The 13,869-nt window shown below is 39.1% G+C and overlaps 1 protein-coding gene across 5 annotated transcripts in view; it reads left to right on the top strand.

Annotated features, from left to right (window-relative positions):
* Positions 1 to 4,223: 4,223 nt before the first annotated feature.
* RXYLT1 (ribitol xylosyltransferase 1) overlaps positions 4,224 to 13,869 on the top strand; it is a 29,962-nt gene continuing 20,316 nt past the window's right edge. The window contains exons 1-4 of one of the 5 annotated variants that reach the window (XM_063786402.1): positions 4,227 to 4,540; positions 5,437 to 5,592; positions 6,961 to 7,124; positions 9,396 to 9,498. In XM_063786402.1, the coding sequence (XP_063642472.1) occupies positions 7,109 to 7,124; positions 9,396 to 9,498 (119 nt within the window). In that variant the 5' untranslated portion in view covers positions 4,227 to 4,540; positions 5,437 to 5,592; positions 6,961 to 7,108. Of the gene's footprint in view, positions 5,204 to 5,436; positions 5,593 to 6,960; positions 7,125 to 9,395; positions 9,499 to 13,869 lie in introns of all 5 variants that reach the window. The other 4 variants (XM_063786403.1, XM_063786404.1, XM_509188.8 and 1 more) reach the window with 4 other exon arrangements.

The raw sequence follows: 13,869 nt of genomic DNA, 5'->3' as shown, positions 1-13,869 counted from the left end.
TTTCACTATAAAAAAGAAAAACTCAAAAGAATAAAATTAGGAATGAAAGAAGGGATATATCTGAATGCTTTTTAATCCTAATGAGGTAAACTGGTTTCTTAGAAAATAAAAATTGCCAAAACAGACTTAAGTATTAATATTACAAGCAAGAATAAACCAAACGAGTGTTATTAAAGAACTATCTCAAAAAATAGTTCTAGGGCCAATGAATATTACTGAAAAGTGCAGTCAGACTTTTACAGACAGTATTTTCCATGCTATATAAACTGTTCAAGGACTGAAATGCTATCCAACCCATTTGAGACAGCTAGCAATAATCCTGATATAAAATAAACATGGCAGAGTTTGTAAAAATAAAGATAAATCTCAGATTATTAAAGGTGCATTATTAATCAGATGTGTCTATTCTACTGGAAAAGAATAAATCTATCTGGGTGAGTTAAGTGAGTTAATAGAAATAAGAATGCATGAAGTTGATGGATTCACGGGAATATGTATAAGCCATCAAGACCTTGTGATGAAAAGTCAAAATTAGGAGAGGGAATACATCAAATATTTACATTCTTGCAACCACAAAAAATGAAGTGAGCAAAAAGCACAGAAAGACATCACTAAATGAGACTAAAAGAGGTTGAAAGGGCAATAACAAATGCTGGAGAAGATATGGAGAAAAGGGAACCCTTGTACACTGTTGGTGGAAATGTAAATTAGTACCACCACTATGGAGAACAGTTTGGAGGTTCCTCAAAAAATTAAAAATAGAGCTACCATGGGAGTCAGCAATCCCACTCCTAGGTATATACTCAAAAGAAAGGAAATCAGTATATTGAAGAGATATCTGCACTCCCATGTTTATTGCAACACTATTCACAATAGCCAAGATTTGGAAGCAACCTAAATGTTCATCAACAGATGAATGGATAAAGAAAATGTGGTACATATACACCACAGAGTGCTATCCAGCCATAAAAAAAGAATGAGAGCTTGCATTTTGCAACAACATGGATGAAAATGAAGGTCATTATGTTAAGTAAAGTAAGCCAAGTACAGAAAGACCAACTTTGCATGTTCTCACTTATTTGTGGGAGCTGCAAATTAAAGCAATTGAGGCCAGGCACAGTGGCTCACGCCTGTAATCCCAGCACTTTGAAAGGCCAAGGCAAGCTGATCAGTTGAGCCCAGGATCTCAAGACCCACCTGGGCAACATAATGAGAGCCTGTCTCTACTTTAAAAAATAAATAAATAAAACAATTGAACTCATGGAGATAGAAAGTAGAAGGATGGCTACTAAAAGCTGTGAAGAGTAGTGGGGGCAGGTGGGGGAGGAGAGTGGGGATGGATAATGCAGACAAAAAACAGTAAGAAAGAATGAATAAGACCTAGTCTTTGCTAGCACAACAGGGTGACTATAGTCAAAAATAATTTAATTGTACATTTTAAAATAACTAAAAGAGTATAATTGCATTGTTTGTAACACGAAGGATGAATGCTTCAGTGGATGTATGCTCTATTTACTCTGATGGGATTATTACACATTGCATGCCTATATCAAAATAATCTCATGTAACCCATAAATATATACACCTATGATGTACTCACAAAATTTTTTTTTAATTTTTAAGAGGTTGAAATGCATTTATATCACTCCTGGGGCCTTTCAGTAGCCTCCTACCCCAAGTTGATGATAATAATATCATTAGAAAAACAGCATATGCAAATGAAGTCAGTGGTAAATGAGAGATGGAGTCACATGGGTTCAAGCTGTCTTGAATCACTCTCTGAGACTATCACCGTGGTGGTACCCACTCATAAGGGCTTTTAGTAGAACAGAGTCCACAGACAACTATCACACTAGTTAAGGCTGGTGGATCATATGGAATACATAAACAAAATTGGTGATGAAATGTGACACCAATGATGAAACTGTGCATAGGGTTTAGAGGGTGTGGGGAAGGGGGAAATAGGTGAGGGAAAGATTTACGGAGGAAGTGATGTTTGCACAGAATCTGTTTCTGCTCATCTGCTTCAATTTCACCTCAGAGTTGTTCTGTCTTTAACCTTCATCCTAGTTTCTGTTTGGTTGGTTATTAGTATGTTGTTTGATTGATTGTTTAAAGAAGGCGTTATAATTTGCTTACTATTTCCCAATGCCAATATATTTCTGTAGAGTTTTATTACTTATTTTTGTGAGCATTGTACTCACATGAAAAAGAAAAATGTATCTTCTTAGGACTGATTCTTACAAATTTGAAATAGCTATAGTTGATAACTTACATGGCCAAGCCCTGCTAGAAGTATTTTGCAAAGGGTTTGACACAAAAGCTTGGCCAAGCTGTGAAAAATCTCTCAAAGTAGTTAACACACTTCTTGAGTATTACTGGAAACTTGATAAACTAAGAAGAGAATTTTGACCAGGTATCACAAGAAATTTGTACTGGGGACTTCTAAGAATAAGCGTGTACTATTTCACAGTCAACTAGAAGAAGGCATTAGGACATTAGGGCTATTTTCTCAATATCTTGTTGATTAATAGTTCTTCCCTTTGCAGACAGAGTAGAAAATTTCACCAAGTAAAGATTTTAGCCCTGCTTTAGTTGATTTCATCTCATATTCCTTTATTTCTATTCTTCCTCCCACATCTTTCCTTCTCAGGTCTGGTTCCCTATATGCGGAGCTTCAACCCCCAGAGGATATTTAACCTTGTCTCCCCCTCCACACTGCTGCATTCCCCACCACATCTCTTTCCCTCTCTTTCCATCCACCTGAAGAGATGAGAGCATATACAGAAAGTAGCTCCCAGCTGTAGCTCAACCATTAAACACCAAGAGAAAGGAAAATGAACTCTGCCAGACTTAGATCAATTGGAAGATTCCTTTGCAACCTAAATATATTTTTAAAAGCTTATCATCAAATTATGCAGTCATTTGCAGTTTGAGGTAAAACAACTCCTTCATTTTCATGGCCCTCTCCCCTATTCAAGATGACATCAACTGCATATTAGTTTTACCTTGTATGCATTTCTCAATAGTAAAACCATTAGTCAGTAGCATCTGAATGTACATGGATACAGTGGGTGTTTTGTAGTAACTATAAGGTAATTACTTCCTATCCTTAAATAATTGTCATTTCCACAAACAAACAAAATAGGATAAACAACAATATAGCGTACATAAAACAACTGCCATCTCCCTAAGACACCAGAATAGCCTGTTAATCAAGGAAAGCTAAATTTATTAAATCTACTACAGTAAGGGAGGCCACACTTTGACAGAAGCTTGGCAGTCTCAGAAGGAGAAGGTTGGGGGTGATATTTATAGGATTTGGGGAGTCTGAGCAAAAATGGTTTAAAACAGGTCTTTTGAGGCAGGGAACTGTTTGGGGGATTGGGTAAAGTGTTTGACCTAATAGTTTAGGGTCGGTGCTAGAGTGACCAATTTTACTGATTTCCTAGGACTTTCCCAATTTTAGCACTAAAAATCCTCCAACTGGAGAATCCTTACACTCCTGGGCAAACTGGGACCATTGGTCACCCTAATTAGCAGACATACCGTCGCAAGACTGCTGGGTAATTTGAACAGTAGTACCAGAGCAACTGACAAAACATTGTAGCCCATCTTCCCAAGGCTGGATACAAAGTTTTTTGAAGCATTCACATTTACAGCCTCTATTTGACAAAATACTGCATGCCTATGTGCGTTCAACTCGCATAATAATGAAACTTAACTTTAAAAATGTTTTTATTGCAGTAAGGTATATAAAACATGAATTCGACATTTTAACTATTTCTATGCATACAAGTGAGTGGTATTAATTACATTCACAATGTTAAGCGACCATCATCACTTAATTTTTTTAAAGGACGTTTATATTCACTCATCTATCAACGTAGTAGGCACTGTCCTAGGCGCTAGGGATTCCATGTAGAGCAAAAAACGTCACGGTCCATGCCTTCACATGGCCTTCATGGACCACCGCGGGTGTTCTTTTTCCCCCGAGTCTTTATGTACTTGGGAAAAGTGGCCAGGGTTGAAAGGTGCCATGAGTACACGGCAGAGGTCAGAGAGGTTCCCACCCAGCCCGGCGTCTGGAAGCAGCGTGGGGTAGGGGCCGCTCCAGTACCCCCTCTTCCAGTGTCGAAGGTGGGCAGGCCTTCGGCCGGGTGGATGAGCCGCGACTGGAGGGGGCGGGGCCTGGGCGGGAGGGGGGCGGTGGGCGTGTCCGGGGCGGGGCTGTACCGGGCGCTGGGCGGAGGAGCCTTGGATGGGGACTGCCTGGAAACGGGCTGGGCCTGCCTCGGACGCCGCCGGTGTCGCGGATTCTCTTTCCGCCCGCTCCATGGCGGTGGATGCCTGACTGGAAGCCCGAGTGGGATGCGGCTGACGCGGAAGCGGCTCTGCTCGTTTCTTATCGCCCTGTACTGCCTATTCTCCCTCTACGCTGCCTACCACGTCTTCTTCGGGCGCCGCCGCCAGGCGCCGGCCGGGTCCCCGCGGGGCCTCAGGAAGGGGGCGGCCCCCGCGCGGGAGAGACGCGGCCGAGGTAGGACTGGGTCGGCGGCTTCCTTCCGGCTCTGCGCTCCTGGCTGGGGCTGCTGGGCGGCTGGTGCCGGGTCCCCGCACCCGGCTCTCAAGTCCGGGATTACCCGCAGGGCCTGTGAAGCGCTTTGCCCCCTACAGCCTCTCGAGCCAGCCCTTGGCTCGGAATTGGAGAATGGTCCTCATTCTTACCCAGATCTCACACGCCGTCCCCGCTCCCGATCCCAGGGGGTGACAGGCGCGCACGCCTTTCAAACGCGTGTTAAAATCCAAGACGTCGTCTCAAATGCCAGAGATTTGCGGGAATGCTCCTGGAAGGCCTCAAAATCGCCGCAAGGTTTAAGACATCCGTTTCCATGTTGAAACAAAGCCCTCTCTAATCCTGCAGTGACCATAAGGCAGACTTTACCTCCAAATTCTGGTCCCCTGTCCTGTGTTTTAACTTGTGTTAAGATCAGACTCGGCTTTCTCTTTCCCTTTATTCAGAATTTTGCACGATATTATCTAAGACTGGTGAACACTACACTCTGAAGTCAGTTTTTTGTGCATAGGTTACCTGTATACAATGGATAAAAATAATTGCAAAAGTTAAGCTTGTAACTTGATACATATTATCCTGTTATTTTTAAAGGTTTTGTGTTGGGGAAGAGAATTTTCCTGTCTCAAGGTAGCATTTTATTTCTAAGACTTTTCAGAGTAAAAAAAGTTCAGTAAAAAAATTGCTGATTTTCTTTTTTGTTTTCATTGTGTATTACCAGTTTAAATTCAGTTGCTCTACCTCTCAGAAATTAAAGTTAGGATGAAATTAGAACTAACACTTAATTTAAATGATTTGAATTTACCTACTTTAAATGATTTGAATAATACCTTACTGGTAAACACTTACTCTTTTTAAAACAGAACAGTCCACTTTGGAAAGTGAAGAATGGAATCCTTGGGAAGGAGATGAAAAAAATGAGCAACAACACAGATTTAAAACTAGCCTTCAAATATTAAATAAATCCACGAAGGGAAAAACAGATCTCAGTGTACAAATCTGGGGCAAAGCTGCCATTGGTAAGTTAATATGTAGAAGGAAGACATGTAAAAAGCATTATAAAATGTATTTTATTGATATGAAATTCATTTTAATATAATTTATTTCATAATTTGTTAATTAAGGCATCATGATATATTTTTTCGCTTTTTGTCAATAATTCCTTTCTCCCAATTAGACAACATCTATTTGTAAATGTACACACATACATATTCCACTGTTGGTCTTTAGCAGAGCACAGCTTCATTTATTGATACATTGAGTAGGCTGTATAGTGTCATTAGATTGCAATGCATATGTCAACTGAATTTTCATGAATCTGTGTATTTTTTGGACACTTGATACACAAGTATAAGATGTGGCCCCTGCCCTTGATGGCCAAACACATTTGGGAAACACTGAAGAGTACAAAGTTAAACAAGGTTCTTCATTGCAGGCCTTTCTCAAGAGCCTTTAATATGACAATGTTCATTGTATCAGCGAAGGAATATATTATAGTATGTAGTTGATTAAACTTGATTGACCACAGAAGCATTTTTGCTGTGAATATCATGAGAGTGTAGTGTTCTAAGATATATATTATGCTCAATTAGAGAATGGGGCCCTGAGGGTTTAAAGAGTCACAAAGAATTTAGTGACTTAGAAAGCGCTTTATGTGGCCTTTGAACATGAGTTGGGTTTGTGTACAATAAGGCATATGGATAGAAAGTACCAGATGAGAGGAAAATGTACAGAGCATAGTGCCCTGCTCATGGTATTTCATAAATTCGTTCATACTTACATACAAGTATACATCCTGGAAGATTACTACCAACCTCTAAATTTCAAGTACCTGAAACCAGGCCTTCAATCATCAAGTTCTAGCCATTATTTTTTAAATAAAGTCTCTAATATTGATTTCCTCTTTTAAATCTCAGATTTTCATTTCCAGACTTCTCTCTTTTCAATCTGATAAGCACAAAGTGGCCAAGTGAATTTCATCAAATGCTACCTTTTTTTTTTTTTTTAACACCTCTGCTGGCAGGAAAAATGCTACTTTCATCAGCCTATTCTCTAGACACAGTTATAAAATACCATTATAGACATTCCCATTCAAAAGGGGAGAAAAATTGAAGTAAAAAAGTGTCACTGGTCCAAGCAATTTTGAAATCTAAATTTCATCTAAATGGCCAGCTCCATTAGATGATATTGCAGGCCTAGGAATAATCTATGGGTTGTACAGCTTTGCCCTCTGGCATTTCAGCCACACTCCTGAAGTCATCTTTTCCTTTTTCATAAAAAGTAGCACAAGTTTGCAGCTTAGTTATTTTATCAGCCTGTTGACAGCTGGTAAAATTTTCAGAGCCCATCAGCCTTCTTTCATTGTGACCTCTTGCTGTCTTTTTTAGTCCAAGCTGGCAGTGTTTCTGCTCATAAAACATTCTGAAGAACCTTGTGGGCCCTCTGTGTATGTCACAGGATTCACTCCATTAGATGGGAAGCTCCTCTGCAGATCTTTTCTGAGTAATCCCATCTCCATTTCTGGCTTCTGCTGAGATGGCTGAGGAGACCTGTAAGTCACATGTATAATCTCTTCAAAGAGCCCTTTGTGTGAATGAATATTCAGATCTTCTGATCCTTCTGAGGCACTAGCAAAAGGTTGTGCAGCCACATCCTTGGTCTTGTTTCTGGAACACCCTTTTCAGGCAGCAAATCTAATTTTTCACATCTTTTGCAATCTTAATGGTCCGAGAATTTCCCAAATCATCAAATTCTGGTTCCCTTTTGCTTAACAGTTTTTCCTTGTATCTCTTTTTTCTTATATTTCACTAATCACCAAGAAGAAACCAGTCCACACCTTTCACTTTGCTTGGAACCCTCCAGCTAATTATTAAAGTTTATCACAAGTTCTGCTTTCCATGTAACTGCAGGATACAATCCAACTAAGCTTTTTACTGTTATATAACAAGGATCCTCATCCTTCCAGTTTCTAATAACACATTCCTGATTTTCTTCTGAGCCCTCACCAGCAATTTCTTTAATATGCATATTCTAGGTGTGGCATCTCACGCCCGTAATCCCAGCACTTTGGGAGGCTGAGGCCGGTGGATCACTTGAGGCCAGGAGTTCAAGACCAGCCTGGCCATCATGGTGAAACCCCATCTCTACCAAAAATGCAAAAATTAGCCAGACATTGTGGCACCTGCCTGTAATCCCAGCTACTCAGGAGGCTGAGGCAGGAGAATTGCTTGAACCCGGGAAGTGGAGGTTGCAGTGAGCCGAGATCATGCCACCTTACTCCAGCCTGGGCGACAGAACGAGACTCTGTCTCAAAAAAAAAAAAAAACACTGCATATTCTTACCAACAATCTGCTTGTGATCATTTAGATATCCTCTAAGACAATATAGGTTTTCTCTACTCTGCCTCTCTTTCTTGAGTCTTCACTAGCTGAGTCATTAACATCCATATTTCTATCTGCAGGGTATTCAAGGCAATCTAATCTAGGCTTTTTAAAATCATGTCCTCACAGTTCTCTCAGCCTTTCCCCATTACCCAATTTCAGAGACACTTACACATTTTTAAGTATTTGTTACAGTAGCACCTCATTTCCAGGTACCATAATCTTAACTGTATAATCCATAGCGTCCTATTGCAGCCATAACAAATTACCACAAATGTAGTATCCTACCTTTCTGAAGGCAGAACCCTAAATGTGTGGGGTCTGTGTTACTTTTGGAGGCTCTAGAGGAGAACCTGTTTCCTTACCGTTTAGAGTTTCTAGGGGCTACCCGTATTCCTTCATTTATGGCCCCACATCACTCTGACCTCTGCTTCTATCTTTATATATCCCTTGCCTCACTCTGACACTTCTGCCTCCCTTGTGTGAGGACTCTTGAGATTACATAGGGCCCACCTAGATAATCTATAATAATCTCTTCACCTCAGCATCCTTAACTTAATCATATTTTTAAAGTGTCTTTTGCCATGTAGGGTAACATATTCATAGATTCTAAAGATTAGAATGTGGACATCTTTGCTGGTGGGGCAGAGGGACATTATTCAACCCATCACATTTGGAAAGCTTTATCTAATTGGCCACATTTTAAACATGGTGGCTTGCGTTTCCTTTAGTACCAGGGTACAATGAGAATGGAACAAAAACCTCTTAGAGTGTAACCAAAACAGGGTGCCCAGAGGTGGTGTATGGTCTCCATAGTGCCTCATTGAGTAACACTGCTGTCCTCTACTCTCAGAGCTTTCATTCAGGTGAAATCATGATAAAACATCAGGGGCTGCCATAAGGAGAAAAGATGCAATGACATTTGTCTGTGAAGGGGATCATGCATTCAGGGATATGTGTTCAAGTGAGGAGGAGGTAATATCCCCTTGACATATTGAATGTATTAATATATGTAAATACATGAGCTCCTCTGGCTCCATTTGGCACAAAATGGCAACTCCCCCAATCTGTTATAAAAGCAGTTCTAACCACATAGTATAGTTTACTTTGTAATGTAATACATTTCATTTCAGAATAAGACAGGTGGTAAAGATCCATATAAATTAGGGGTTTCTCAAATCTAGAGTAGGAGAGGTCTTTAATATTAACTTACATTTTGCCACATTTTACACACTAACAGCTTCTGAGCTCTGTCTCTCATTAGCTGCCATGTTGATGATTTGGAGCTGTTGCTTGATAGCACTGCCTGCCAACGGCCCAAAGGGGAGGCATTCTGGTTTTATAGTCAAATGAGTAAAAGAACAGAACGTAAACTTGTCTCATGCACTAAAGTAGATGAGACAGTAAATTGTTTTGATTTTGTTTTTGTTGTTAATTACCAGGTTTGTATCTCTGGGAGCATATTTTTGAAGGCTTACTTGATCCCAGCGATGTGACTGCTCAATGGAGAGAAGGAAAGTCAGTCGTAGGAAGAACACAGTACAGGTATTAGTTGTATTAGTTGTGCAACATTAACCTTTGATGTTTTGCTCTGCAATATTTTCTGTAAATACTAAAAGAAAAATAATAGGAAAATATATTTATAAAAATCTATTCAACTTATAAAGAATAGAGAAGTAAATCTCATGAATATGTATTCATAATTAAGCTTACTTGGACCTTATGAAATTGTATATTACAGAATAGTCCTTTTTGGAATCATATGTCTGTTTTATTTTTACCTAATTATATAGAAAAGTTCATACTCCACATCTTACAGCATTTGAATGGTGACAGCCATTTAAAACATTCTGTATCTTGGAGGAATAATATGTAAACCTAAAAGTATTTTCATTTTTCTTTCATGTAATAGTCATGTTCACTTTTTTAAATATTTAGGTGATATCAAAGCTCTTGCTGTCACTTTGTAGATTTTTGTTTATTAAAACAAATTTGATGAGTTCTATCAGGATTTATTTTTTATTTTAGATTTAATAAAGCCAATGTATTGCTTAGACTTTTTTGGCCTTTTTATATAACTCTTTTCTATGACTGCATATTTTCTGAGTGTTTTTAAGTATATTAGGATTATTTTACTTAGGAAAACTATAATTTTATCATGAAATGCTATTTTATTAGATTTTGCTTTATTGAAATTAAAAATAAAAACTTTTAAAATGCTTATTTTATATAACAGTTGTATTATTGGGGGAAAATGTGAACTAAAGATTCTGCTTTCTATTGGAATTTCAGTCTTTTCTACAGAAATCAGGAAAGGAAAAGCTATAGTTAACCTCAATTTTGTTCTAATTTTTACTACAGCTTTAATTCTTTATTTACTTTATATATACTTGGAAAGCAGTTTTATTGCATGTATCTTTTCAAAGTTGTACTTAAAAAGTAAACAGGTTTTTAAAATTATCATTGGTAATGATTATTTTTCCTTTCATCTTCATGCTTCTGTTGATCTAATCCCATTCAAGAGCTTAAATAGACCTAAACTTACAATGGTTGGATTTGGGTGTGTGAAAGTAAATGTGTATTATGTGTATAAATCTAATATTTTGGTATTTGAAAAGTAAATGTGTGTTAGGAATATTAGTCTAATCCATAATATATAAAATTTTAAGAAGTTATTAAAAATTCATAAAGTTAGCATCTTTAAGGTTAAAATTATACATTGTTACTATAATAACAGTGAAAGATTTGAGCAAAGAACATTAACTCCCAAAAGAAAGCCAAATGTATCCTTTACTTCTGAAATATTTGTGGGAGATTTTACAGGCATCCTCTAGAGATACTGCGTGTTCAGTTCCACACCACTGCAGTCAAGCAAATATTGCAATAAAGCAAGTCATATGAATTTTTTTATTATCCAGTACATATGAAAGTTATGTTTACACTGTACTACAGTCTATTAAGTGTGTAATAGTATTATGCCTAAAAAAAAAAAAAGTACCTTAAGTGAAAAATACTTTATTGCTAAAAAATGCTAAGAGTTATCTGACCCATCAGCAAGTCATCTTTTTGCTGGTGGAGGGTCTTGCCTCGATGTTGATGTCTAATCAGTGTATTGATGACTAATCAGGGTGGTGGTTGCTGAAGGCTGGGGTGGCTGTGACAATTTCTTAAAATAAGACAACAATGAAGTTTGCCACATCAGTTGACTCTTCCTTCACAAAAGTTTTCTCTGTAGCACATGATGCTATTTGGTGGCATTTTTACCCATAGAACTTCTTTCAAAATTGGAGTCAATCCTAGGCCGGATGCAGTGGCTCATGCCTGTAATCCCAGTACTTTGGGAGGCTGAGGTAGCTGGATCACTTGAGGTCAGGAGTTCGAGACCAACCTGGCTATCATCGTGAAACCCTGTCTCTACTAAAGATACAAAAATTGGCTGCGAGTGGCAGCACACACCTGTAATCCCAGCTACTTGGGAGGCTGAGGCAAAAGAATCCTTGAACCTGGGAGTCAGAGGATGCAGTGAGGTAAGATCATGCCACTGCCCTCCAACCCCGGGCGACAGAATGAGTCTCAAAGAAAAAAAAAAAAATTGGAGCCAGTCCTCTCAAACCCTACTGCTGCTTTATCAACTACATTTTTGGAATATTCTGAATCCTTTATTGTCACTTCACCAATGTTCACAACATTGTATCTTTACCAGAAGTAGATTCCATCTCAGGAAATCACTTTCTTTGCTCATTCATAAAAAGCAACTCCTCATCTGTTGAAGTTTTATCATGAGATTGAAGCAATTCAGTCACACCTTCAGGTTCCACTTCTAATTCTACTTTTCTTTCCATTTCTACCACATCTTCAGTGACTTCCTCCACTTAAATCTCAAACCCCTCAAAGTCATCCATGAGGGTTTAAATCAGCTTCTTCCAAATTCCTTTTAATGTTGATGTTTTGACCTCGTCCCATGAATCATGAATGTTCATGGTATCTAGAATAATGAATTATCTCCAGAAGGTTTTCATTTACTTTGCCCAGATCCATCAGAGGAACCACTGTCTGTGGCAGCTATAGCCTTATGAAAAGTATTTCTTTTGTTGTTGTTGTTTGTTTTTTTTTTTTTTTGAGACAGAGTCTTGTTCTGTCATCCAGGCTGGAGGGCAGTAGCGTAATCTCAGCTTCCTGCAACTTGCGCCCCTGGGTTCAAGTGATTCTCGTGCTTCAACATCCCAAGTAGCTGGGACTATGGGCATACGCCACCACACCCAGCTAATTTTTGTATTTTTAGTGGAGATGGGGTTTCACCATGTTGGCCAGGTCTCCTGTCTCGGACTCCTGTCCCCAAGTGATCCACCTGCTTCAGCCTCCCAAAGTGTTAGGATTACGGGCGTGAGCCATCGTGTCTGGCCAAAAAGTATTTCTTAAATAAGACTTGAAAGTCAAAATTACTCCTTGATCCATGGGCTGCAGAATAGATATTTTGTTAGCAGGTATGAGGACATGAATCTCCTGTACATCTCCATCAGATCTCTTGGGTGACCAGGTGCATTGTCAATGAGCAGTAGTATTTTGAAAGGAATCCTTTTTTCTGAGCAGTACTTCTCAATAGTAAGCTTAAAATATTCAGTAAACCATGCCGTGAACAGATGTTGCTGTCATCTAGGCTTTTTTCCATTTATAGGGCACAGGCAGAGTAGATTTAGGATAGTTTTAAAGGTCCTAGGATTTTCAGAATGATAAATGAGCATTGGCTTCAACTTAAAGTCACCCAGCTACATTTAGTCTCTAATAAGAGAATCAGCCTGTCCTTTGAAGCTTTGAAGCCAGGCATTGACTTCTCTCTAGCTATGAAAGTCCTAGATGTCATCTTCTGCTGATATAAAGCTGTTTCATCTGCATTGAAAATCTGTTGTCTAGTGTAGCCACCTTCATCAATGATCTTAGCTAAATCTTCTGGATAACTTGATGCAGCTTCTACATTAGCACTTGCTGCTTCACCTTGCGTTTTTATGTTATGGAGATGGCTTCTTTCCTTAAACCTCATGAATCAACCTCTGGCAACGTCAGACTTTTCTCCTGCAGCTTCCTCACCTTTCTCAACCTTCATAGAATTGAAAAGAGTGGAGGCCTTGCTCTGGATTAGGCTTTGGCTTAAGGGAATGTTGTGGCTGGTTTGATCCTCTATCCAGACTATTAAACCTTTCTCCATATGAGCAATAAGACTATTTCACCTTCACATCATTCATGTTGTTCACTGGAGTAGCACTTTTCATTTCCTTCAAGAACTTTTCCTTTGCATTCCCACCTTGACTGTTTGGCATAAGAGGCCTAGCTTTTAGCTTGCCTCAGCTTTTGACATGCCTTCCTCACTAAGCTTAACTATTTCTAGCTTTTGGTTGCAAGCTTCTCCAACCCACCTTATTTTATTGTTGTTGTTCTGTTTTGTTTTGTCTTAGGCTTTTAGCAGCCTGAAGCCATGGCTTTTAGTTTCTGTCTTTAGTAATAAGCAGAAAAGAGGGATAAGGAAGGGGTTTTACTGGCCCAACCAGAAACAGAAACTAAGAATCCATGCCTATATTCTCTCCCTTGGACACTCCTGAAAGTGAGAGACTTGCGACTCTTCCTTTCACCTAGAGGGCATTCATTATAGGGTTATTAATTATAGGGAACACTTAGAGGGCATTATAGGGTTAATAATTGGCCTAATAGTGTTGTGTCTCAGGGAATAGGGAGGCCCAAGGAGATGGGGAGAAATGGGGGAATACTGGTTGGTAGAGCAGTTAGACCACACACATAGCATTTATCTATTAAGTTTGCCATCAGATCTTATGAGACTTATTCACTATCATGAGAACAGTACAAGAAAGACCTGCCCCCATGATTCAATTACTTCCCACTGGGCACCTCCCACAACATGTGGGA

The sequence above is a fragment of the Pan troglodytes genome, chromosome 10, assembly GCF_028858775.2.
Source record: "Pan troglodytes isolate AG18354 chromosome 10, NHGRI_mPanTro3-v2.0_pri, whole genome shotgun sequence".
Taxonomy (NCBI): domain Eukaryota; kingdom Metazoa; phylum Chordata; class Mammalia; order Primates; family Hominidae; genus Pan; species Pan troglodytes.
The sequence above is the reverse complement of the archived record's forward strand: the minus strand, read 5'-3'. Positions and strand labels throughout refer to the sequence as shown.